At 43.3% G+C, this 25,445-nt stretch overlaps 1 protein-coding gene across 2 annotated transcripts in view; it reads right to left on the minus strand.

Annotated features, from left to right (window-relative positions):
- Positions 1 to 1,570: 1,570 nt before the first annotated feature.
- Positions 1,571 to 25,445, minus strand: part of NOD1 (nucleotide binding oligomerization domain containing 1) — a gene marked incomplete at its 5' end in the record, with an annotated part of 43,583 nt that continues 19,708 nt past the window's right edge. Inside the window, 5 exons of one of the 2 annotated variants that reach the window (XM_079711894.1) lie at positions 1,571 to 2,628; positions 13,202 to 13,285; positions 17,536 to 17,619; positions 20,227 to 20,310; positions 21,213 to 21,296. In XM_079711894.1, coding sequence (XP_079568020.1) covers positions 2,556 to 2,628; positions 13,202 to 13,285; positions 17,536 to 17,619; positions 20,227 to 20,310; positions 21,213 to 21,296 — 409 coding nt within the window. In that variant the 3' untranslated portion in view covers positions 1,571 to 2,555. The remainder of the gene's footprint in view (positions 2,629 to 13,201; positions 13,286 to 17,535; positions 17,620 to 20,226; positions 20,311 to 21,212; positions 21,297 to 25,445) is intronic. The other variant, XM_079711895.1, reaches the window with a different exon arrangement.

A 25,445-nucleotide genomic window follows, 5' to 3' on the forward strand; every position in this document is an offset into this window, starting at 1 on the left:
CCTAAGCCTAAGAGTGTAAAGAGGACACCTGGGGGTGCCATTGTGAGCAGAAATGAGAAACGTTGGTTTAATAATATTGTATATTGAGCACTGACCCTGCACTGGGCATTGTGCTAACTGCTTTTCATGCTTCAGCTCATTTAATCCTCACAACAACCCTGGGAGTCAGTACTCTGGGATTCCTATTTTTCAAGGAGGAAATTGAGATTCTGACAGTCTTAAGATGTGGCCCAAAGCCCCACAGTGATTTGACATGGCTTATTTTGTAAGTTCCAAATCAGCAAGGACAAGCCATAAATGTAGTTCTGAAATACAGGAGCTATAGTTTCTCTCCCTAAATCAACTCACGGTTCCTGTGGAAAGAAATAGTCATATCCTAAGTTTGTGGAATTCCTTTATTTCCCCAAATTTTCTGTTATCTTTTTCTTAATTAGGAAAAGTCTCCACTTCTCTGCACAGAAGCTCACCTGTGGGTAATGGAGAACTTTAGTGAATTAGGAGCCTGATTTTACTTTTGTAAGAAAAATAGAAAATCTATCATTCAGCATCTAAAAGACTAAAGTATTTCCAAGTTAGAATTTAAGCCAACAACACACAAATTCAGTTTCCCTTAGAGGCAGCAGTTTTAATTTTGATAGTCTCTAAAAGCAGTAATATTTGGTAGTTTCTGGATACATTTTAGACTCTCAAAAGTTTAGTTTTAGCAGTTTAATAAATTATGAATTTTTCAGCTGAGAAGTGTGGTTCTCTCACTCGGCAAGCCTGAAGTCTGTTTGAAGCACCCTTGACCAGTGCTCATTCCTTTGTGCTTTCTGGGCATATCTGCTGCCCAGAATCTCTGGTAGAGAGTTGCTGCCTCAGGGGCTATTAGGCAAATACCCAAATCGGGGGGTGTGGGCAGAGTGGGTAGGAGCCGCCAAAGCAGTGCCTTAGGGGAATGGCCCCCATGTGCTGAGTGACTGTACGGGATTTTCCCCCTAACTTCCAGGACCAACTTCCTGAATTGAACCCTTCCTAACCGGGGCTGCTGTATTAAGTCAGGCTGGACTTCTGAGAGCTCCCAAGGTACTGTTGGAGGGCCCCTCACCCCTGCCCCTCTCATGCTTGGCCCGTCACCTTGGTGCCTCTTGCCACAGTGGGTCCAGGCCCACCTCTGTCCTCCCCTCGGCAGTGAACAGCCGAGGAAGATAGTGGACGTCAAACCCGGCCTGCCAGGGCCCATCATGGCACGGTGCTGAGGGATGTGAGGTTCGGCCATGCCAGCGTACCCTGGCCCCAGCCATTGGGGACTCAAGTTATTCCCCCTGAGAAGCCACCTGTGTGGGTCGGGTAGTTAAATGGAGAGGCCTCAGATGCTTCCTCTGCTTTTTTCGGTCCCTTGGTGGGTAGAGAGGCCTGCGAAGGATCACACTGAGGATGCCTCTTGCCTTCCCTCGTCAGGCTGTCCTCATAGCACGTCACCCCAGGGCCCCACCCCATGCAGTAAGTGCCTCTAAAGAGGTCACAGTGTGCTTGCCAGGCCGAGTCCCTTTTTAAAGTCCCAGACTCAAGCAGTTAGAAAAAATGAGTGTTTTCAGTATTTTACTAACAAATGAATTGGCAAAAGAACAAGTTCTCTGGTGATACCTCCCCCTTTCCCCCATTTAGCATCCACCAGGTGCCCGCCCCGGTGGCAGGGGTCTGACGTGCTCTCTGGGTTATCAGCGGCGAGAGAGAGAATGAGAGAGAGAGAGAGAGAGAGAGACTGACTCCCGTTTGGATGCCAGGGCCACATGGGCAAGCCAGGCCTTATTCCTTTTGGAGGACGGCGCTGAGAACCTCTGCCCACAGCATCAGTCTTCCGAAGGTCAACCCCGACCCACGAAAGCCCTGAGTGGAGCCTCAGCATTACGAAGGCAGCGTCCTGTCCCTCAGACTGGCTAAGAGGAGGGCATCCTGCAATCTTTGTCTGCAGACGGTGAGACTCCAGGACTAAGACGTAAGCCCATGGCGGGTCCTTCCTTCGGCACCAAGTCCCTACAGAACCTTGGATGAGTCAGATCCCCACACTGTACCCCCCCTCAGTATCCACAGCTGTGAAGTGGGAATAATATCAACACATGGGGAAGTACTGAGGAGGAAGAGAACATTGCAGGTAAAACACTTTTGTTCGTTCAGCACCTTTTCCCCAAGAAACATGGCACCAACTTTGCACCATGTCCCCAACTCTTCATTGAATGCGGCAGTGACCGACTCACTCTCCCTGGTCTTTGGGCAGGCGTTTCTATGAGCTCAAAGTCTCATTCCTCTAATTTCAGATTAAAATAATCATGCATTAACATCTCTTCAGAGTATGTTTACAGTCACTAAAACAGCTCATACTTTTCCTGCAGAATTGTAACAGCTACTCAGGGACTCTGCCAATCAGAGTGCCCGCACGGAGCTCGTTTCGCACCATGAAGGCAGGAATCCTGGAAGTTCCACCTCGGCAGACACTGGATGTTTCAGACATCCAAGACAGGCAACTGCACAGAGTCACCCCCAGGGCCAAGACCCACCCACAGGAAAACATCCCCTCAGAAACAGACAATCCGCTTCTCGCCTTCAAAGACTTTGGCCTCCTCTGGCTTTATCAAGTTTCCGTTTAAGCTGTTGGAGAAACACAAAGAACACAAGTAAGTGTGAGAGACTACTGTATGCTCCTTCCCATTATGTGTTCCTAACACACTCTTGTGCTTCACACAACCCTGAAATTAAGGAACAGAATCTGTCCAACACTTGTTTTTACTTTTCTCTTTTTTAAAATTGAAGTATAGTTGATTTATAGTATTGTGTTAATTTCAGGTGTATAGCATGGTGATTCAGTATTTCTGCAGATAATATTCTGTTACAGGTTATTACAAGATAATGGGTATAATTCCCTGTGCTATACAGGATATTCTTGTCTATTTTATATATAGTAATTAGTATCTGTTAATCCCATACCCCTGATTTGTCCCTCTCCCCTTTGGTAACTACAAGTTTATTTTCTATATCTGTGAGTCTGTTTCTGTTTTGCATATACAAGCATTTGTATTATTTTTAGATTCCACATGTAACTGATATATAGTATTTGTCTTTCTTCCTCTGACTTATTTCACTTAGCATAATTTTCTCTAGATCCAGCCACACTGCTGTAAATTGTAGTATTTCATTCTTTTTTATGGCTAATACTCCATTGTGTGTGTGTATCACATATTAATCCAGTCATCTGTTGATGGGCACCTGGGTTGCTTCCGTGTCTTGGCTATTGTAAATAGTGCTGCTTTGAACACTGAGGTGCATGTATCTTTTCAAATTGGTGGTGTAGTTTTTTGTGGATATATACCCAGGAGTGGAATTGCTAGATCATATGGTAGTTCTATTGTTAGTTTTTTAAGGAACCTCCATACTGTTTTCTATGGTGGCTGCACCAATTTACATTCCCACCAACAGTGTACAAGGGTTCCCTTTTTTCTACATCCTTTCCAGCATTATTTGTAGACTTTTTGACGATAGCTATTCTAACAGGTGTGAAGTGATACCTCATTGTGGTTTTGATTTGCATTTTCTAATAATTAGCGATGTTGAGCACCTTTTCATATGCCTGTTGGCCATCTGTAAGTCTTCTCTGGTAAAATGTCTATTCAGATCGTCTACCCATTTTTTAATTGGGCTTTTTTTAAATGTTAAATTGTATGAGCTGTTTGTATATTCTGGACATTAACCCCTTGTTGATTGCATCATTTGCAAATATTTTCTCCCATTATGTAGGTTGTCTTTTCATTTTTTTTGATGGTTTCCTTTATGGTGCAAAGGCTTTTAAGTTTAATTAGGTCCCATTTGTTTATTTTTGCTTTTATTCCTTTTGCCTTAGGAGACTGACCCAAGAAAAAATATTGCTATGATTGATGTTAAAGAGTGTTCCCCCTATGTTCTCTTCTAGGAACTTTATGGTTTCCAGTCTTACGTTTAGGTCTCTAAACCATTTTGAGTTTATTTTTGTATATGATGTGAGGGAATGTTCTCATTGTTTTACATGTAGCTGACCAGTTTTATCAGCATCACGTGTCGAAGACATTGTCTTTTCTCCATTGTACTGTATATTCTTACCTCCTTTGTTGTAGATTAATTTACCATAGGTGCATGGGTTTATTTCTGGGCTCTGTATTCTGTTCCACTGATCTGTTTTTGTGCTGATACCATGCTGTTTTGATTACTGTGGCTTTGTAGTATAGTCTGAAGTCCAGGAGGGTTATACCTCCGAATTTGTTCTTTTTTCTCAGGATTGCTTTGGCAATTCAGGGTTTATTGTGGTTCCATATAAATTTTAGGATTATTTGTTCTAGTTCTGTGAAAAATATCATGGGTATTTTTACAGGGGTTATATTAAATCTGTAGATTGCTTTGGGCAGTATGGCCATTTTAATAATATTTATTCTTCCAATCCAAGAGCATGGGATATCTTTCCATTTGTTTGAATCACCTTCAATTTCCATCATCAGTGTTCTATAGAGTATAGGTCTTTCACCTCCTTGGTTAAGTTTATTCCTAGGTATTTTATTTTTCTGACATGATTTTAAATGGGATTTCTAAAACTTTTCTCTTTCTAATATTTCATCATCAGTGTTACAGAAACACAACCGATTTCTATATATTAATCTTGTATGCTTCCACCTTGCTGAATTCATTTAGTAGTTTTAATAGTTTTGTGGGGAGACTTTAGGGTTTTCTATATAGTATCATGTCATCTGCAAATAGTGACAATTTTACCTCTTCCCTTTCAATTTGGATATCTTTTATTTCTTTTCTTTCTTTTTTTTTTTTTTTTGTCTGATGTGGCTAGGACTTCCACTGCTATTTTAAATCAAAGTGGTGAGAGTGGACATCTTTGTCTTGTTCCTGAATTTAGCAGAAAGGCTTTCAGCTTTTCACCATTGAGTATTATACTGGCTGTGGGTTTGTCATAAATGACCTTCATGATGTTGAAATATGTTCCCTCTATACCCACCCACTTTGATGAGAGTTTTTTATCATGAATGGATGTTGAATCTTGTCAAGTGCTTTTCCTGTGTCTGTTGAGATGATCATGTGGTTTTTTTTGTCTTTCCTTTCGTTAGTGTGGTGTATCACTGATTGATTTGCATATGTTGACCCATCCTTGTGTCCTGGAATAAATTCAGTTTATCATGGTGTATGATCCTTTTTATGTATTGTTGGATTTACTTTGCTAACATTTTGTTGAGGATTTTTGCATTTATATCAAAAATATTGGCCTGTAGTTTTCTTTTTTGTAGTGTCGTCTGGTTTTGATATCAGGGTAATAGTGACCTCCTAGAATGAATTTGGGAATGTTCCCTCCTCTTCAATTTTTTGAAATAGTTTAAGAAGGATGGGTATAAGTTCTTTATATGTTTGCTAGAGTTCCTCTGTGAACCTGTCTGGTCCTGGACTTTTGTTTGCTGAGAGTTTTGTTTGTTTGGTTTGGTTTGGTTTTTATTAGATTCAGTTTCACTTCACTTCTAGTGATCAGTCTGTTAAAATTGCCCATTTCTCCTTGACTCAGTCTTGGTAGGCTATATGTTTCTAGAAATCTGTCCATTTCTTCTACATTGTCCAATTTGTTAGCATATAAATGTTCATAGTATTCTCTTAGGATTTTCTGTATCTCTGTGGTATCAATTGTTATTTCTCCTTTCATTTCTTATTTTATTTGGGTCCTCTCTCTTTTCTTCTTGGTGAGCCTGGCTAAAGGTTTATCAATTTTGTTTCTCTTTTCAAAAAACCAGCTCTTGGTTTCATTCATCTTTTCTACTTTTTTTAAAAAGCTCTTTTATTTCCTCTCCAATCTTTATTATTTCCTTCCTTCTGCTGACTTTGGGCTTTGTTTGTTCTTCTAATTCCCTTAGGTGGTATGTTAGGTTGTTTGAGATTTTTCTTATTCCCTGAGGAAGGTCTGTATCACTGTGAACTTTCCTCTTAGAACTGCTTTTGTTGCATCCCAGAGATTTTGGAAAATTGTGTTTTCGTTTTCAGTTGGCCTTGAGGTATTTTCTGATTTCCTCTTTGAGTTCATCATTGACCCATTGGTTTTTTAGTAGCATATTGTTTAGTCTCCACATATTGTTTAGTCTCCACATGTTTGTTGTTCTCTCATTTTTCTTTCTGTAGTTGACTTCTAGTTTCATACTATTGTGGTCAGGAAAAATGCTTGATATAATTACTATCCTCTTAAGTTTGCTGAGGCTTGTTTTGTGACCTAGTATGTGATCTATTCTAGAGAATGTTCCATAGGCATTAAAATAATGTGTATTCTGCTTGTTTCGGCTATAGTGTCCTGTAGATATCAATTAAGTCCAACTGGTCTGCTGTGTCATTTAGGACCTCTACTGCCTTACTGATTTTCTATCTGCATGATCTGTCCATTGTTGTAAGTAGGGTGTTAAAGTACCCCACTATTATTGTATTATTGTCAATTTCTCCCTTTATGTCTGTTAGTATTTGCTTTATGTATTTAGGTGCTCCTGTATTGGGTGTATATGTTAATGAGTATAATAACCTCTTGTATTGATTCCTTTATCATTATATAATGCCCTTCTTTGCCTTTGTTTTAGTCTATTTTGTCTAATATGAGTATTGCTCCCCCTGCTATCTTGTCGTTTCCATGTGCATGAAGTTTTTTTCCATCCCCTCACTTTCACTCTGAATGTGACTTTTGCCCTGAAGTGAGTCTCTTGTAGGCAGCATATTGAAGGGTCTTGCTTTTTTATCCAGTAAGCCACCCCTTATCTTTTGATGGGAGCATTTAGTCCACTGACATTTAAGGTAATTATTGATTGGTATGTACTTATTGTCATTTTATTCCTTGTTTTCCAGTTGTTTTTGTAGTTCTTCTTTGTCCATTTCTTCTTTTTGTCTCTCCTATTGTGGTTTGATGCATTTCTTTTTTTTTTTTTTGCGGTACGCGGTCCTCTCACCGTTGTGGCTCCTCCCGCTGCGGAGCACAGGCTCCAGACGCGCAGGCCCAGCGGCCATGGCCCACGGGCCCAGCCGCTCCGCGGCATGTGGGATCTTCCCAGACCGGGGCACGAACCCGTGTCCCCTGCATCGGCAGGCGGACTCTCAACCACTGCGCCACCAGGGAAGCCCCTGATGCATTTCTTTATAGTATACTTGAGTTCCTTTCTTTTTGGTTTTTGTGTATCTATTGTAGGCTTTTGATTTGTGATTACCATGGAGTTCATATATGTTGACCCATAATTATATATACTTGCTTTAAACTTACAATCATTTAAGTTCAAACACATTCTAAAAGATCTACATTTTTTACTCCTGATGTCATATTTTATATCTCTCTGCTTTATCCCTTTACTGTTTATTGTAGTTATAGTCACTTTTATAATTTTTTTGGTTTTTTATTATGATGGTTTTATTAACAAGTATATAATATACTGCATACTGTACATACGAGGACTGTACAGTACAAATTTATGTTCACAGTTTGACATGACAAAATGTCATCACTGAATTCCATCTTTTTTTTAATCCACATACTGGTTTAAGTGATCTTCAATCCTCAATATATATATGTCTTTCCTATTATTATTTTCCCTTTCCTATAGATTCTTCTTTTCCATTTAAAGACTCTTCAACATTTCTTTCAGGGTAGGTTTAGTATTGCTGAATTTTTTGTTTTTTGCTTGTCTGAGAAATTCTTCTCTCCTTATATAATCTTCTCTCCTTGATAATCTTGCTGGGTTGAGTATCCTAGGTTGTAGGTTTTTCCCCTTCAGGACTTTGAATATATCATGCCACTCCTTCTAGCCTGCAAGGTTTCTGCAGAGAAATCAGATGATAGCCTTATGGGGGGGGGGGGTTCCCTTGTGTATGACGCTGTTTTACACTTGCTGCCTTTAGAATTCTAACTTTTGCCATTTTAATTATGATATGTCTTGGTGTGGGTCGGTTTGGGTTCATCTTGTTTGGGACCCTCTGTGCTTCCTGTACCTGGATATTTGTTTCCTTCTTTAGGTTTGGGAAGTTTTCAGCCATAATTTCTTCAAATACATTTTTGATTCCCTTCTCTCTTCTTGTTCTGGAACCCCTATAATGCAGATGTTGGCACATTTTATATTATCCTATAGGCACATTTTATATTATCCTATAGATCTCATATGTTGCTTTCATTTTTTTTCATTTTCTTTCTGCTGTACTGATTCGATAATTTCCATTTTTTAATCTTCCAGATCATTTGTGTTCTTCTGTCATTTAGTCTGCTATTCATTGCTTTTAGCGTGCTTTGTATCTAAAATGGAATTATTTTTGATTGGGTCTTCTTTTTATAGTTTTTCTTAAAATGATCTGTGCTTAGATCAACTCTTTCTTCATTCAGTTAGCATTTTTATTACCAACTTTTTGAACTCATTGTTACCTCTGTTTCATTACTTTTTCAGGGGGGTTGTCTTGCTCTTTCAATTGGGAATAGTTCCTCTGCTTTTTCATTTTACTTAACTTTCTCTGTCTCAATGAATTTAGGTGAAACAGTTACCTATTGTGGTCTTGAAGGGGTGTTTTTTTGTGGGAGTGTCCCTTGTAGACTGTGTGCCCAGTGTTTTTGGTGTGAGGATGGGTTTTGATGTGGATGCCAGTCATGTCTTCTTCAGGATGTGCTGGCCACTATCACCTTGATGGGGGTGTGGCTAGAATTGAAAGAGCTAGAGCCTGCACAGGATGTGATGCAGGACCTCCTCTCTGCTCAGTGGCCATCACACAGGGCAGGGGGCTGCTCCTAAGTTGCTGGAGTGAATGCCCTGAGGGTCGGGCTCAAGCTGGCTCTGTTCCCTTTAAGTGTATGTTTCTCCTTCTCCCGGCACTGAGGCTTGTGCACTTACAGAGGTCCAGTGGCACCGCCTGTGTAGGCAGCTACAGCTCTGCTCAGATGCAGCCCAAGGTCATGTCTTTTCCCCACTGTGGTCATCCCAGATCTAGTGCAAGGTTGTGGAGTGGGTGGAGCTGGAGCATTTGCTCAACTAGCACTGGGGGTCATGGCATTATGGCTGTGGGAGTTGAAGCAGCTATGCTGCCATCAGATGTCTGGGCTGCTTCTGTAGTGCTGTTTTAGTAAGTGCTAACAGTGGCAGCTGCTGCCCTACCTGGACCACCCCCCAGGTTCCTGGGCCACCTCTGCATCTCTAGATCAAGTCTTCTCCCAGGACATGGTTGCCCTAGGTCTAGTGCCAAGCTGTGGTGTGGAATGAGCTGGGGTGTTGGCTCAGCTGGGACTGGAGAGCGTGGTGACACCACCATGCTAGGGCAGACCTCGCTTTGCCCTCTCTGGTGGTAAGCAAGCACCCATGCACTCCTCACAACTGGAGTCTAGGCTTCTCCAGTCTTTCTGTCTGTCCTAGCAGTTCTCCAAGCAGCCAATGGGGCTTGTCTCCTCTGTGTAGGACCCCCAGGACTGGAACACCCAGTCTGTGGCTCAACCTGCTCACTCCCCAGGGCAAGTATCCACCTGTCTGGTCTTCCTTTTCCTCTTAGTCCCCTCCCATGGGCTCTGACCTGATGCTTTTTTCCCCCATCCTATGTGATGACATGGGAATCTTTCTTGCAGCCTTGGTTGTATAGGAGTTCTCCTGCCAGTTTCCAGTTAGTTTTCCACAAGACTTGTTCCACATGTAGATGTATTTTTGATGTGTTTGTGGGGGAGGTAAGCTCCACGTCCTCTTACCCTGCCATCTTGATGACTTGTTTGATATTCACATATTAATCCTTTCCAGCTACCATCATTCTATGGGCTGGGTCTCACTAAGGTAACCAATAGCCTCTATAAACCTGAATTTAAATGACAGTTTTTAGCCCTTGTCTTTCCTGACCCTCACAGGCATTTGGCTGTCCTGCCCTCTCCCTCCTCCTTGAAACACCACCTTCCCTTGGTTTGATATTATGCTCTCTGGTTTCTTTCCTACATCTGGCCACTCTGTCTCCTTTTTTATATCCTCCTCCATGTGACCTCCAAATAATGGATTTCCTCCAGGCTTGGGGCCTGGCCCTCTTCCCCAGAAGAACCTCATCTATCCCTGGCCTCATTCATATGTCATTGAGCTGGGCCAGACCGCTCCACTGTGGAGCCACTTACCTACTTGACACCTTCATCTGGACACCTCCCAGGTACCTCAAAGTGGGCACATCTCCCCAGGGTTCCCTAGCTCCATGAATGGTACAACTCTACATCCAGTTGTACAAGTTAGTAACCTGGGGGTCAACCTTCGTCCTCATCTTCATATTCTATCTCACAGAGTTCTGTTTTAGTCCCTAAATACCCCTAGAATGGGCTCCCTGGAACCTCTCCATATGTTCAGCACCACCGTCCTGATCTGAGCACCCATCATCTCTTCTCTGGCTCACTGCAGTGCCCTACTGACTGTCCCTTTACATGGCCTCCTCCAATCCGCTTTCCTAGAGGAGCCAGAGTGGTCTTTTTACAATGCACATCTGATCACATCCCTCTTTGCTTCAAACTGTTCAATGACTTTCCATTGCTTTTAGGATAAAGACCAAAATACTTAACATGACCCACAGATATTTTATGGTGTAGTCTCCGCCTGTCTCCTCTGCCTCCTGGTACTCCCTCTTCCACACTGTCTGAACCACAGGCCCATCTGCTTCTTGCTGTTCAAGGGCACCATGTTTTTTCCTGCCTCAGAGCTTTTGCATGTGCTATTTCCCCACCTGGAACACTTTCAGCTGATGAACTCCTATTCATCCTTCATGGCTCAGTTTAAATGCCACTTCCTTAGGGAGACCTTCCCTGAAACCTCATCTGTATTAGGTTCCCTTCTTAGCTTTCCCCTTTCTAGCACTCATCATGATTGTAATTAAATAATTACTTAAATGATTTTTTTTCTTAACTGTCTTCCTCACTAGAGGGTACACCAATAAGGGCAGGTCCATTTTGTTCACCACTAGATTCTTGGTACCAGCATCGTGCCTGGCACACAAGCACTTTGTTGCTCAACAAATGAAGATGCGGTGCTTTCCCTGGGGACTCAGCAGTGACCATGACACAGGCCCTACCCTCAAGGAGCTACAGTCTGGAGGAGACAGCCTCACAGGAAGCTATTACAATGGAGTGCGGTAAATGCTATAATTTACAATACCAGGTCACTAAACACTGCTAACTTCTGTCTTTGAAGACTGAGGGACTTCAGACCTCAAGTTCTTTTCGGACAGGGACAAGGCAGAAATAAATGTCAGTACAGATAATGAGTCCAAAGAGATGGTCCAAGGTCATCTGTGCCAGTGTGGCCCCAGGCAGAGCTGCTCCCTCATCTCCACTCCCCTGCTGGCTCAACCCCTGGACAGGGCCAACACAGCCAGTACCCTCACAGAGCCCAGTCCCAGGGAGTCAGACACCTGGGATGAGCCAGGGACTGAAGTGAAGATAGTCCTGGGCCAGCACCCGAGCCCTCCTCCTTGTCCTCTTTCCGAGTCCTCCCTGACACCAATGCCTCTTTCAGGCTCTGCAGAGCATGCCTTGAAGATCGACACCTGGTCCTACACAAATAGTTCCTTGTGTAGGAAGAGCAGTTGTCTGTGGTAGGTGACAAAGGCCCATTTCAAGCTTGACGGACTTAAAGCAGCTGCATATCCTTACAACCGTCCTAACCAGCCCCTGAGAAGGGTGGAAGCCAGCTGTAGTCCACAGACTGTCCTGCAGCCTGGCCTCCCCTCCTCTGCCTCCTGTCCTCAAACAACAGAGTCAGCAGGAAACGGGGTGGTTCTAGGAAAGGATCACAGGCTGAGGGTGCTTGGAGATTAACGTGAACTCTCCAGTGCCTTTGAGGGCTGAGGAGCAGGCTTTGGCCTCGAAGGCGCACATGCCACAGCCTCTCCATCGGTCTGCTTGGAGCTGGGCTCTCTACTCTAGGACAGTGTTTTCAAATGTTTTTCTGACTGTGACCTCAAATAAGAACATTTTACATTGTGAACCAGCATCTGTGTATACGTACACACCCACATCTGAAATGAGATTATGAAAGAATATTTCATACTAGGCACAGAACATTCTGGCTCCGTTTCTTTTTTTAAATAATGCTGGTTTCAACCCACCAAACCAATTTTATGATCCACTAACAAATTCTAAAGCGAAATTTAAAAAACACTGTTCTGGGAGCCAAGGTCAGGGAGGTAGCTGTACTTGATCTATTGTTTTTGGCTGTGAAATTCTTCTCCCCAGTCATGAAGAAAGGACTGTAGTTAATGAGCAACTACCCCCTGAGCTGAGGGTTTGGCTCACAGTGAGGCTGCTCCGTGGATCTCAGGGCCCACAGTGGTAGCATGAACTCCTGTGGTCTCTGTCCTCACGGGGCCCTGGCTTTGTGTCATGGTTCCCATGCAAGTCTGAGCCTCACACTCTGCTGGGCTGTCTCAGGCCAGGCCTGGGGTAGATTGCAAATTCCAGAGCACTTGGGGGTCTGGATTCAGAGACACGGGGCCCTCTGTTCTCAGCTCGGTTACATCAGTACTCTGAGGCAGTCAGGGACCTTTCTGTCCAGTTAACTGCTGTTTCCCTAGCACTTAACCCAGTGGTATAACCATTGTCACTAATGGGACACACACACTCCCCCACCCCCGAATATGCTACAGGCCCAGTCCTACCTCGGGGCTGTGTGTCCCGTAGGAGGCACGAGAAATGAAATGGGGCTCAACATTGCAGCAAAGCAGATCACATGCCTTCCTTCTGCTAGCATAACAGAAACAGGAAGTCGAAAAATAGTACAATCAGCTCAAATACAGCCTGGAAGCCCAGAGAAGGAAAAGAACATGCTTCAAACTCCGGGCCAGCATAGCCCTCTCTCAGGCTCATGAGTCCCAGAGTGATTAACTTTCAGTGAGAATCCCTTCCCCAGTCTGTCTGCCCCCGTGCAACCCAGGACAGTACGCAGGACAGGGAGGCTGGGGAGGAGAGCCCTGACTATGGAGTCGTAGTCTGGGCTGAATTCCAGCTTCTCCTCTTAGGTGTGACCTTGGTCTGGGCCTCAGTTCCTACATCTGTGAAATGGAGACAATACTACCTACAATACAGATTGTTGGAAAGATGGGAAATAAATGGACATTGCCCTGCATTGTGCATGGCACATAGTAAATGGTGCTGAGTAAATAATCGTTGTTGTTATCATTACAAGTGGTAGATCGGTCTTACCAAATCTCCATTATGCCAGTGTTCTTCTGTAATGCATCTGCCAACTGGGCAATCCCTTTGGCTGTAATCTGGTTCTGGATAAGCCTGAAAGAAGAATATATCTTTTGTATCAAGTAATACTGGATTAAATCTGCCCACTTCATTAGGGGGTTGGAAGGATACGATGGGATAAGAGACAGGGTCAGGGGAAGAACCGAGTCCCCTTAACGTTCAATCTTGCTGAGATTGTGTCGATCAGGTCCATGAGAATAAAGAACATGCTTTAAAATGTTTAATTTTTCTGATGGGCAGAAGACCTAAATAGACATTTCTCCAAAGAAGACGTACAGATGGCCAATAGGCACATGAAAAGATGCTCATCATCACTAATAATTAGAGAAATGCAAATTAAAACAACAATGAGGTATCACCTCACACCAGTCAGAATGGCCATCATCAAAATGTCTACAGACAATAAATGCTGGAGAGGGTGTGGAGAAAAGGAAACCCTCCTACACTGTTGGTGGGAATGTAAATTGGTACAGCCACTATGGAGAACAGTATGGAGATTCCTTAAAAAACTAAAAACAGAGCTACCATATGATCCAGGAATCCCACTCCTGGGCATATATCCAGAGAAAACAGTAATTCAAAAGGATACATGCACCCCAATATTCACAGCAGCACTATTTACAATAGCCAAGACATGGAAGCAACCTAAATGTCCATCGACAGATGAATGGATAAAGAAGATGTATATATATATATATATATATATATATATATATATATATATACAATGGATTATTAGCCACAAAAAAGAATGAAATCATGCCATTTGCAGCAACATGGATGGACCCAGACATTATCATACTAAGCAAATTAAGTCATTAAGAGATAGACAAATACCATATGATATCACTTATATGTGAAATCTGAAATACGACACAAATGAACATATCTACGAAACAAAAACAGACTCACAAATAGAACAGACTTGTGGTTGCCAAAGGGGAGGGAAGGTTTGGGATTAGCAGATGCAAATTATTATATATAGGATAAACAACAAGGTCCTACTGTATAGCACAGGGGACTGTATTCAAAATCCTGTGATAAACCATAATGGAAAAGAATATATGTATGTATAACTGAGTTACTTTCCTGTGCAGCAGAAATTAAATACAACACTGTAAATCAACTATACAAAGTAAAAATTTTTTAAATGTTTAACTTTTCTGTGTATTTTTATAGTGAGCATAATATATCTGTATATTCATATGTAGGTAATTTAATACATGAACATATATGTATGCATGTGTGCTTGACATTTTTCACTGCAGGGGTGCCCAATCAAAATGTTTGGAGACTACCAGTCTGAACAACAAATTCTAAGGAACACATCTGGGGAACAGGCAGTCTGATGTCTCCTTCCAGATGGCTGGAGAAAGGCAAGGCAGTTTTTAAAGTTAAGTATTTTTTAAAGAGCTGGCCATTCTCTTCTTTGGGGGAAACAAAGGCTTCCAAGATGGTACCATGTCCTCTTCAACATCTGAGAGGGAGGGAGGAAGAACAGTTCTGCTGCTACTCATGGGTCCCAGTGGAAAAGCATCAATAATGGGGCCTCTAAGAGTATACCCCATTATGTTGGGTGGCATTGATTCTAATGAAACAAAGATTTCAGATATAGCTGGGAAGCCTGGGCAATTCCCAAATTGCTCCCCTGGGAAGCCATGCTTCTAACCCACCCAGGAAAGAACAGCACAAGTCAGTGATATGTCTGTGCTTCATCACAGTTTCACTCCTCACCCCCCAGCTATTTGTAGCATAAGGCTACTACTCAACTTGACCTTTAGAAATTCTGGGCACTGATCCAAGAAGGTAGCTGTGTACCAGGAAGATAATGACCTATATTACTGTGACTAATGAGATTATAGAAATTAAGCCAGTCCCTTAAGGAGGCAGTATAGCATAGTGGTTAAAAGCTCTCCTCATATACATACACCCACTCCCCACTTCTCAGCTGCAGATCCTTGAAGAAATAAACTTAAGCTTTCTATTCCTCGGCTGCCTGATCTATAAAATGGGAATAACTATAAGAGAACCCCACTACCCGGGGTGTGTGAGGTTTCAATAGGAGGATGTGTATGAAGTAGTTCTCATCATTTCTACCATGGCACCCAGGGGAAGGGAGCTCTTGTCACCATTCCTGCCCAAGCACACAGGACTCGGTGGCTGTGCTGCAGCCAGGACCCAGTGATCCCCGCCACATCTCTCAAAGACTGGGGCCCCTGGGCCGAGTGGCAGAGGTGAGACCTTCTGGTAAGCACAGCCACAGTGTGACTTGGACATTTTTGCAAAAGGACCAAAAATAGAACCTGGAAGTGGGCACTGAGTTCTGCATTCAGTTAAATTCTGCTGTTTCCTAATCACTCCTTCCACAGTTGCAACCACTGGCGCCACCTACACCTTGCTGCGGGGAGGGTGAGCTGCCTGAAGCCTAGACCTGGCAAGAGGCTGGGTAGGAGGAGAAGTAAAAAGCCTGGCAGTGCTCAGGCACATATGCCCACTGGCTACCTTCACTGCAGCCAGTGTAGTCTGTGCTGGCACCAAGAGCTAAGACTCACTCTCTAGCCCTGTTCTAGCTCTGTTCTCGTGGAGGGGCTGGCGTGACACCTAGGCAAGGGCATAAAAGAAAGTCTACAGTCAGAAAGAAAAGGAATAAAACAAAAAAAACAGATGTAAAAGTAGCACACTCTGGGTTTTTTTGTTTTTACAGAAATTGACATGGTGATCTAAAATTCACATGGAAATAAATGCAAGGGACCCAGAATAGTCAAAACAATATTGAGAAAGAAGAACAAAGTTGGAAGACTCACATTTCCTGGTTTCAAAACTTATTACAAAGTTACAATAATCAGGACAGTCTGGTCCTGGCATGATGATAAACATATGGCTAGATGAACTAGAATAGAAGGTCCAGAAATAAACTCACACATCTATGGTCAACTGATTTTTGACAAAAGTGTCAGGGCCATTCAAAATGGAAAGAGACTTTTCAACACATGGTGCTGGGACAACTGGGTATCTACATGCAATAAAATGAAGCTGGACCCCTAACACCTCATACCATACACAGAAATGAACTACAAATGGATCAAAGACCTAAATGTAAGCACAAAACTATTAACACTTAAAGGAAATCTTTGTGACCTTGGATTAGCCAATGATTTCTTACTAAGAGACCTAAAGCACAAGCAGCTAAACAAAAAATAGATAAATTGGATTTTATCAAAATTAAATACTTTGGTGCTTCAAAGGTCACTCTCAAGAAAGTGAAAAACCTCACAGAAAGAGAGGAAATATTTGCAAATCGTGTATCTTGTAAATGTGTAGCACCCAGAATATATAAAGAACTCTAACAACTCAGCAATTAAAAGGCATATAACCCAATTTACAAATGGACAAAGGATATGGAGACAGTTTTCTAAAGAAGATACACAAGTGGCCACTATGCACATGAAAAGACACCCAACACTGTTAGCAGTCAGGGAAATGCACATCAAAACCATGATGAGATACCACTTCACACCCACTAGGATGGCATTACCCAAAAAGATAGACAACAGCAAGTGCTGGTGAGGACGTGGAGAAATGGGGACCTTCATAACATGACTGGTAGAAATGTAAATAGCACAACCACTTTGAAAAACCGTTTGGCATTTAACACAGTGACCATATGACCCAGCAATTCTATTCCTAAGTATATACCCAAGAGAAATGAAAACATATGTTCATATACAAACACGTGCACGAATGTTCACAGTAGCATTATTCATGATAGTCATAAAGTAGAAACAACCCAAATGTCCAACTGAAGAATGGACAAACAAAACAAGGACTGTCCATACAATGGAAAATCATTCAGCCATAAAAAGCAATGGAGTACTGATATATGCTACAATGTAGATGAACCTTGAAAACTTATGCTAGTGAAAGAACATAGAAACAAAAGGTCATATATTGTATGACTGCATTTCTATGAAATGCCCAGAATAGGCAAATCCATAGAGACTGGAAGTAGATTAGCAGGTGCCAGGGACTAAGGGAGGAGAAGGATGGGGAGTGATTACTTAACGCGTACAGGTTTCTGGCGGGTAGGGGAGGTAGGTAGTTTTGTAAAAATGTTCTAGAATTAGATAGTAGTGATGGTTTCACAACCTTATAAATATGCTAAAAACCACTGAACTGTACACTTCAAAAGCATGACTTTATGATATGTGAATCAAAAAATATTTCAAAAGATATATCTCAAAAAATATTTCTTTAAAAAAGCACAGTGTTGAAATCTGAATTACCATAAATGTTTCAACGTCTGGTTGACTTTCAGCATCTCTGCAAAGCTCTCTGCCACTTCATCATCAAGTTCATTTTTGGTGAGCCTGGAAAAGAAAGGAAGTGTCGACTCAGGGCAGCCCTGCCTGGCACCCACTCTCCACTGAGTTCACAGAAGCGGATACCAGCCCTGGCGTCTGCAGCTATGCAGCTCATCACGTGCTGAGAACCCAGCAAACAGCCAGGCTCCAAGCCCGCCTCTGAGCCCCGCAGACAATAAACGGAGGTTCATTTCTAGTGCAAACCCTTCACCCAAGCTCCTACTTCTTAGCCCTGCTGCTGCAGGGGGAGCCCATACTCCCTCCCCATCCTTGCTGAGCCCTCAGATCTCTCAGAAGACGGGCCCACAGAAAGCGAGGGGCCAGCGCCTGCTTCTTGGGTCTCCTCCAGCCGTTAAGATCCCTTGAACACCACAGACGGTGTGTTAATAAACTCAGTCAGATGAAGACCTAGAAAAGCCTGCCAACTGCACGTTAAAATGTGCTCATCACTTGGCTCTGAGGCCAGTTATGTAGGACCCGAGTTCCGTGACTGAAAGTTCAGAAGTCTCAGTTTGTAAAAGCAGGAAGTGATCTGGATAAAGAACAGAGGGCTAGAAGCTCCTAGTTGTAAAGAGGATTAAACCCTGTTGTGCCAGTGGATGAAAGAATAAGGAAGGAGAAGAATATAAAGAACATTTAAAAAATCATTCCTTGAAGGGCAATTTGGTAGTGTCTATCCACATTTTAAATGTGTTTCACTTTCGGCCAACAATTCGACGTCTAGAAATCCACCTTATGGTGTGCAAAGACATTACACACAGGTTCTATACATGCAGTATTGGTTGTAGTCTTTTCGGTCATAATGTAAGATGTGAACTAATTTCAGTATCAGTAGAGGCAGCCAGCAAAATACATTGTGAGTGTACATTCAAGGGACACTGCAACGTTTAGAGAGAATGAGGTAGGATGAAGAAAGAGACAGAGGGCTTCCCTGGTGGCGCAGTGGTTGAGAGTCCGCCTGCCGATGCAGGGGACACCGGTTTGTGCCCCAGTCCGGGAAGATCCCACATGCTGCGGAGCTGCTGGGCCCGTGAGCCGTGGCTGCTAAGCCTGCACGTCCGGAGCCTGTGCTCCGCAACGGGAGAGGCCACAACAGTGAGAGGCCCACGTACCGCAAAAAAAAAAAAAAGAAAAAAAAAAAGCAGAAGAGCATGGGGCTCAAGATGCTCTGAGCCAGACATGCCGGCTGGCACTGGTCGCAGGGCGACCACAGCACGTGGTTGAACTTCTCTGGGCCTGAGTTTTCTCACCAGCAAATGTGAACAGTAATGGTACAGCCCTCATAACACAGTTGTGAGAATGAGTTAATACATGGAAAAGGCTGAGAACAATGTGTGATGTACAGTGAGTACTCAAGAGATTTTGGGGATTGACATTATTATCCACCTAGACCTGTGGTTCTCAACTGGGGTGACTTCTCCTCCAGGGGACACTTGCCAATGTCTGGAGACAATTTCGATTGTCACAATTAGGGGTTACTACTGGTATCTAATGGGTAGAGGCCAGGGATTCTGCTAAATATCTTACAATGCACAGGACAGCCTCTCAACAAAAAAGAATTATTTGGACCAAAATGTCAACAGTGTTGAGACTGAGAGACCCTGACATAAAAGGACATGTCAAATATGTACAATATATGGTTGAGATATTTTTTTTAGTCACTTGCTAAATGCTATTCAGTTTCATAAGAAAAGCGATATTTATTTGAATATACATTCAAATGCTAGAAATAAAAGATTATTTAGAAAGCATGAGGGAGGAGGTTCTTTCACTTCCTACTTTCCCAACTTCAGTGTCTTATATTTTTTTCAAAAAAGCATGTATTTTCAAAATCTTTTAAAAGATTTTTTGAGGGGAAAGGGAAAATGCACTTACTGGCCAGCAGGTCTAGTATCTGAATTCTCATAATGATGACATTTTCATTAACTAATTTAGCCAATATCTCATGAGGAGGATACAGAGACATGTAATATAACTTCCTTTCCCAGAAGCAATGTATGATACAGGCAAGTAAATAAATAAAAATATGGTAAATGACCAAAAAAGGAACAACCAAAAGAAAGAAAAAAAGCATCACTTTCAGAAGGTAACAAACAGTTAACTAGTGGCCCTGGAGTGCAGAGAGGGAGCGAGGGCTGTGGGCTTCCCGTGACAGGTGACAGGTGAGCTGGAGTATGAAGGCCAAGTCCTGATGTGACTACCTGGGGACAGAGGAGGCTGCACGGGGGGTAGGCAGTTTAAGAGGAAGAAGGGAGAAAGTTTTGAGACAAGTGCGTGAAAGTTGGACTCCTCAAGGCATATCTGAGGGTGTTCCAAGGATATCCTGACAGAATAGCTAGCCTTCTGGTTTTCCTGAGGCCTAGGGTGGGCAAAGAAGGCTAAGGTCTCAAATTCATGTTCCTGGGACCCATTCCACCCATTCTGTACTTGTTTGTGCTTCTGGGAATGGCTATTTTCTAATCTAGGAGAAAATGAAATTATAAACCTTCCTTTGAGGAAAGGCCTAGAGCCTTTTAAAATGGAGAGGCAGTCTTTCAGTTAAGATTCCAGGCTGTGCACAGTCTTTGGAAAAATCCCTGAGACCCAACCGTTCAAAATGACTATGGTTATTACCAGAATATTCTCAGAGATGCATTCTGCTGCAGGGCCCACGCGAGGCTCTTTCCTCCTTCTGTAGAAATGCCATTGAATGCAAGACTAGGAAGGAAAAACATTTGGGGTAGGTTATTAAAAACACGTCTACATTTGGCTTTGGTTTCAGCAACTAAAACAGCTGGCAAGACTCCACCTGGAGGTGGTTCCTGCCTGGGCTGACTTGAAGCAGGAAGCGTAAGTGCCGGCCTCACCAGCAGCCACTCAGCCTTTGCTGCTCCAGAGCCCAGGACGAGGACAATCACCAGACTGCTCGGGGAGAGGCCAGACAGGAAACGGAACATGGCAAGACCTGGTCACACGGGCTGAGGAGGCCTGGCGAGCTCTGCTTCGGAGGCTGACACCTTACAGGCGCCTGTCAGTGAGGCCTGGAGAAGTTTCCTCTGTTCTTGTAAGGAAGGAACTCTGCTACTTCCCCCACCGTATTAAGCCCTTATGTCAGTGACAGGAAGGACACGGGCAACCAGGAGACCCCCGAGTCTCAGAGGTTTGGCCAGAGGCCTAAAGGAGGGCCAGGGAGGACCAAGTCTGTTTATAGAGGTGAAGGGTCCCCTCTTGTCCCAGCACCATCCTGAGAAATGAGGAAGGGGCAGGAATCTGCGGGCCAGTGTCTCTTTCAGTTCTGTCTGGACTGAAGAATTCCTCCCCAACCCCCAAGGGGCACGGGAAGACTGCAGAGGGGCTGGCAATATCTAGTCTTGATCTGACTGGTGTGTGCGCATGTCACAACACGGAGCTGAAAACTTAAGCATCATATACTTAACTGTATGCCTCTTCTACGTCAATAAAAACATTTTTAAAAAGAAAAAAACCACACACACAAATACCTTCCCTGTTAGGAATGCCAGCCACCCTCTTTCCCCTGGCTCCTCCTCTGGTAAAACAAGAGGAACACGGAGTGACCAGGTTGGCCCTGAAGACAGCAGGTCTCAGAAGGCAGCAGTTACCTCAAGTTAGTCAAGCTTGGGTGGTTCCTCAGAGCCTCTGCGAAGGCCCTTGCTCCTTCATCACCGATTTGATTGCCCCACATCCTGAGGGCAGAGGCAAGACAGTGAAAGTTACCTCATGCTCATCCCTTATTTTCTGCTCATGGCCATGGCATGTATACTCAACAGGCAGATGTTTTTGCTCCATCCCTGGAGCTGTGGCCTGGAGATGAATCCCTCCACCAGCCCCTTAGTGAGCTGCTCGGGAGGAAAAAAAAGCAGTAGAAGGCTTGTGAACAGAAGTCAAATCAGACAGCTGCACGATTAGAAACCAAGTCTCACCCCTGAGCTTTTGGAGAGCTGTCAGTCAGAGCCTAAGCTCACAACTATCCCTGAAATGTCACCTGCAGAATATACAGGTTGGTGGCAGCTTGAAAGGAAGGCCTGTGGTGGTGCCAGACTCCCAATATCCATTTGACCCTGTGCAGGGGTGCCAGACATTCTTGAAGACATAGTCGGTCTTGCATGAAGCAAAGATCAGAAAGCACACTGAGAAAACTTATCAGCAATTTCCCTGGTATGTAAAGAGGAGGTGACCAAACCATGCTGTTCAGATTGTTGCAGTTTTGGTGGGGAGGTGCAATGACAAGCCGTATTCTCTCCCCCACAGTAGAAAGCCTTAGAGGATCTGGCTAAATTGAGGGTCTGCATGGTCAGACGTTGGGCTCCCATCCTGGCCCTGCCCCCCACCACCTGGGCGTGCTTGGGTAATGCATAGTCTGTGAGGTCTTAGTCTCCTCATCTGTAAAGCTAGTGTAAGAAGAGCATTTCCTCATAGAGTTGTTGTGAGGATTAAGTGAGTTAATATATGCGAAGCACTCCAAACAGTGCTGAGCCTATAATAAGAGTCAGCTATTCCTAAAAGGCTGAGGGTCACTGTCTACAGAAAGCAAGTCTGCCAGGCCCACCACAGAACTGGGGCTGCCTCAGCTACACGCTCTCACCAGGCAAGTGGCCTGCTGACGTCCCTGCCAGTATGGCTTCTAAAACCCCATAGTGAGAGTTTTCAGCATTTTGAAAAAAAATGTGTGTACTAGGTAAAACTGCATGGTATCAAACTTTTAATAAAGTGGAAAACTATACTCATGACATGACATTAAGTGAAAAAAGGTAGAATAAAATTCTGTACAGATAGTTTGATGTCTACCATATTAAAAAAAAAATAGTATAGAGAGAACATACACTGCATGAGAGACAGCAAGAAAGCTTACCTGACCTCAAGTGTTGACAATAATTATTTCTGAGAAGATGATATCCATTATACTGTTCATATTTTCCATAGTTTACAAATAAAATTATCTATGTTTCTTTTAGAATCACAGAAAAAATTGTAACTCTATGAAAAGCTGTAGTCTCCTGAATCAAAACCATAATGAAATATCACCTCACACCCATATGGATGGTTACTATCAAAACACCAGAAAATAACAAGTTGTTGGTAAGGATGTGGAGAAACTGGAACCCCTGTGCACTGTTAGTAGGAATGTAAAATGATATAGCTGCTGTAGAAAACAATATAGTGGTTCCTCAAAAAATTAAAAATAGAATTACCATGTGATCCAGCAATTCAACTTCTGGGTATATACCCAAAAGGATTTAAAGCAGGGTCTCAGATATATGTACACCCATGTACACAGCAGCATTATTCACAAGAGCTAAAAGGTGGAAACAATCCAAGTGTCCACTGACAGATGAATGGATAAACAACTGTGATATACATATAGAATGGTCTATTACATCACCTTAAAAAGGAAGGAAAGTCTGACACATGCTACAACATGGATAAACCTTGAGGACATCATGCTAAGTAAAATAAGCCAGTCACAAAAGAAGACAAATACTGTATGACTCCACTTACAACTCCCTACAGTAGTCAAATTCACAGGAACAAAGGATACTATAGAAAGGTGGTTGCCAGGGCTGAGGGGAGGGGAGAATGAGTTTCTGCTTTGCAAGATAAAGAGAGTTCTGGAGATGGATAATGGTGATGGTTGCACAACTATATGAATGTGGTTGCACAACTATATGAATGTACTTATTGCCACTGAACTGTACACTTAAGATGGTAACTTTTATGTTATATGTATTTTCAATAAAAAATTGAATTAAAAAAGCCTCCAGAGACAAGGTGGCAGAGTAGAAGGATGTGAGCTCACCTCTTCTTACGGAAACACCAAAGTTACAACTAAATGATGAACAACCATTGATGAAAAAATGCTGGAACCTACCAAACAAGATGTCCTACGTCCAAAGACAAAGAAGAACCCACAATGGGACAGTTTGAGGGGTGCAATCATGATAAAATCAAATCCCATACCCACTAAGTGGACAACCCACAAACTGGAAAACTATCACAGAAGTTCTCCCACAGGAGTGAAAGTTCTGAGCTTCACGTCAGGCTCCCCAGCCTGGGGGCCTGGCAATGGGAGGAGGAAGAGCCCCAGAGAATCTGCCTTTGAAGGCCAGCGGGATTTGATCACAGGAATTCCACAGGACTGGGGGAAACAGAAACTCCACTCTTGGAGGGCACACACAAGGTCTTATGCACACCAGGACCCAGGGAAAAAAGCAGTGACCTCTCCTAAGAGCCTAGGCCAGACCTATATGCTGGTGTTGGAGGGTCTCCTGCAAAGGCAGCGGGCGGCTGTAGCTCACTGTGGGGACAAAGACACTGGTGGCGGTAGTTCTCGGGAGTACTTATCGCTGTGAGCCCTCCTGGAGGCTGCCATATTTTCACCAACACCTGGCCCCACCCAATAGCGTGTAGGCTCTAGTGCTGGGTCACCTCAGGCCAACCAAGTGGGAACACAGCCCCACCCATCAGCAGACAGGCTGCTTAAAGTCCTCCTGACCACACAACTGCCCGCTGAACACACCCCCGACACAGCCCTGTGCATCAGAGGGACAAGACCCAGCTCCACCCACCAGTGGGCAGGAACCAGTCCCTCCCACCAGGAAGCCTGCACAAGCCTCTTAGACCAGCCTCATCCACCAGGGAGCAGACAGCAGAAGCAACAAGAACTACAACCCTGCAGACTGTGGAACGGAAACCGCAATCACAGAAAGTTAGACTAAATGAGACAGCAGAGGAATATTTCCCAGATGAAGGAACAAGATAAAACCTCAGAAGAACAACTAAGTGAAGTGGAGACAGGCAATCTCCCCAGGAAAGAATTCAGAGTAATGATAAGAAAGATGATCCAAGATCTCGGAAAGAGAATGGAGGCACAGATTGAGAAGATACAAGAAATGTTTAACAAAGACCTAGAAGAACTAAAGAACAAACAAACAGACAATAAAATAACTGAAATAAAAAATACAGCAGAAGGAATCAATAGTGGGATAAGTGAGGCAGAAGAACAGATAAGTGAGCTGGCAGCCAGAATGGTGGAAATCACTGCCACGGAACAGAATAAAGAAAAAAGAATGAAAAGAAATGAAGACAGTCTTAAAAGACCTCTGGGATGACATTAAATGCACCAACATTCACATTTTAGGGGTCCCAGAAGGAGAAGAGAGAGAGAAAGGACCTGAGAAAATATGTGAAGAGATAATAGCTGAAAACCTCCCTAATGTGGGAAAAGAAACAGTCACCCAAGTCCAGGAGGCACAGAGAGTCCCAGACAGGATAAACCCAAGGAGGAACACACCAAGACACATAGTAATCAAATTGACAAAAATTAAAAAGAAAAAATATTAAAAGCAACAAGGGAAAAATGACAACATACAAGGGAACTCCCATAAGGATATCAGCTGATTTCTCACCAGAAACTGCAGGCCAGAAGGGAGTGGCATGATATATTTAAAGTGGTGAAAGGGAGGAACCTACAACGAAGATTACTCTACCCAGCAAGGTTCTCATTCAGGTTAGACAGAGAAATCAAAAGCTTTACAGAAAAAAGCTAAGAGAATTCAGCACCACCAGACCAGCTTTGCAACAAATGCGAAAGGAACTCCTCTAGGTGGAAAAGAAGCCAGCAACTTAAAACAACCTTGTACATACATAGACTGCCATATCAAAACCTCATGGGAGGCAGAAATAGAGACACAGATGTAGAGAACAAACGTATGGACACCAAGGGGGGAAAGTGGCGGGGGGGCGGGGTGGTGTGATGAATTGGGCGATTGGGATTGACATGTATACATTGATGTGTATAAAATTGATGACTAATAAGAACCTAATGTATACTAGGA

This window comes from Hyperoodon ampullatus, assembly GCF_949752795.1.
Source record: "Hyperoodon ampullatus genome assembly, chromosome: 9".
Classification (NCBI taxonomy): domain Eukaryota; kingdom Metazoa; phylum Chordata; class Mammalia; order Artiodactyla; family Ziphiidae; genus Hyperoodon; species Hyperoodon ampullatus.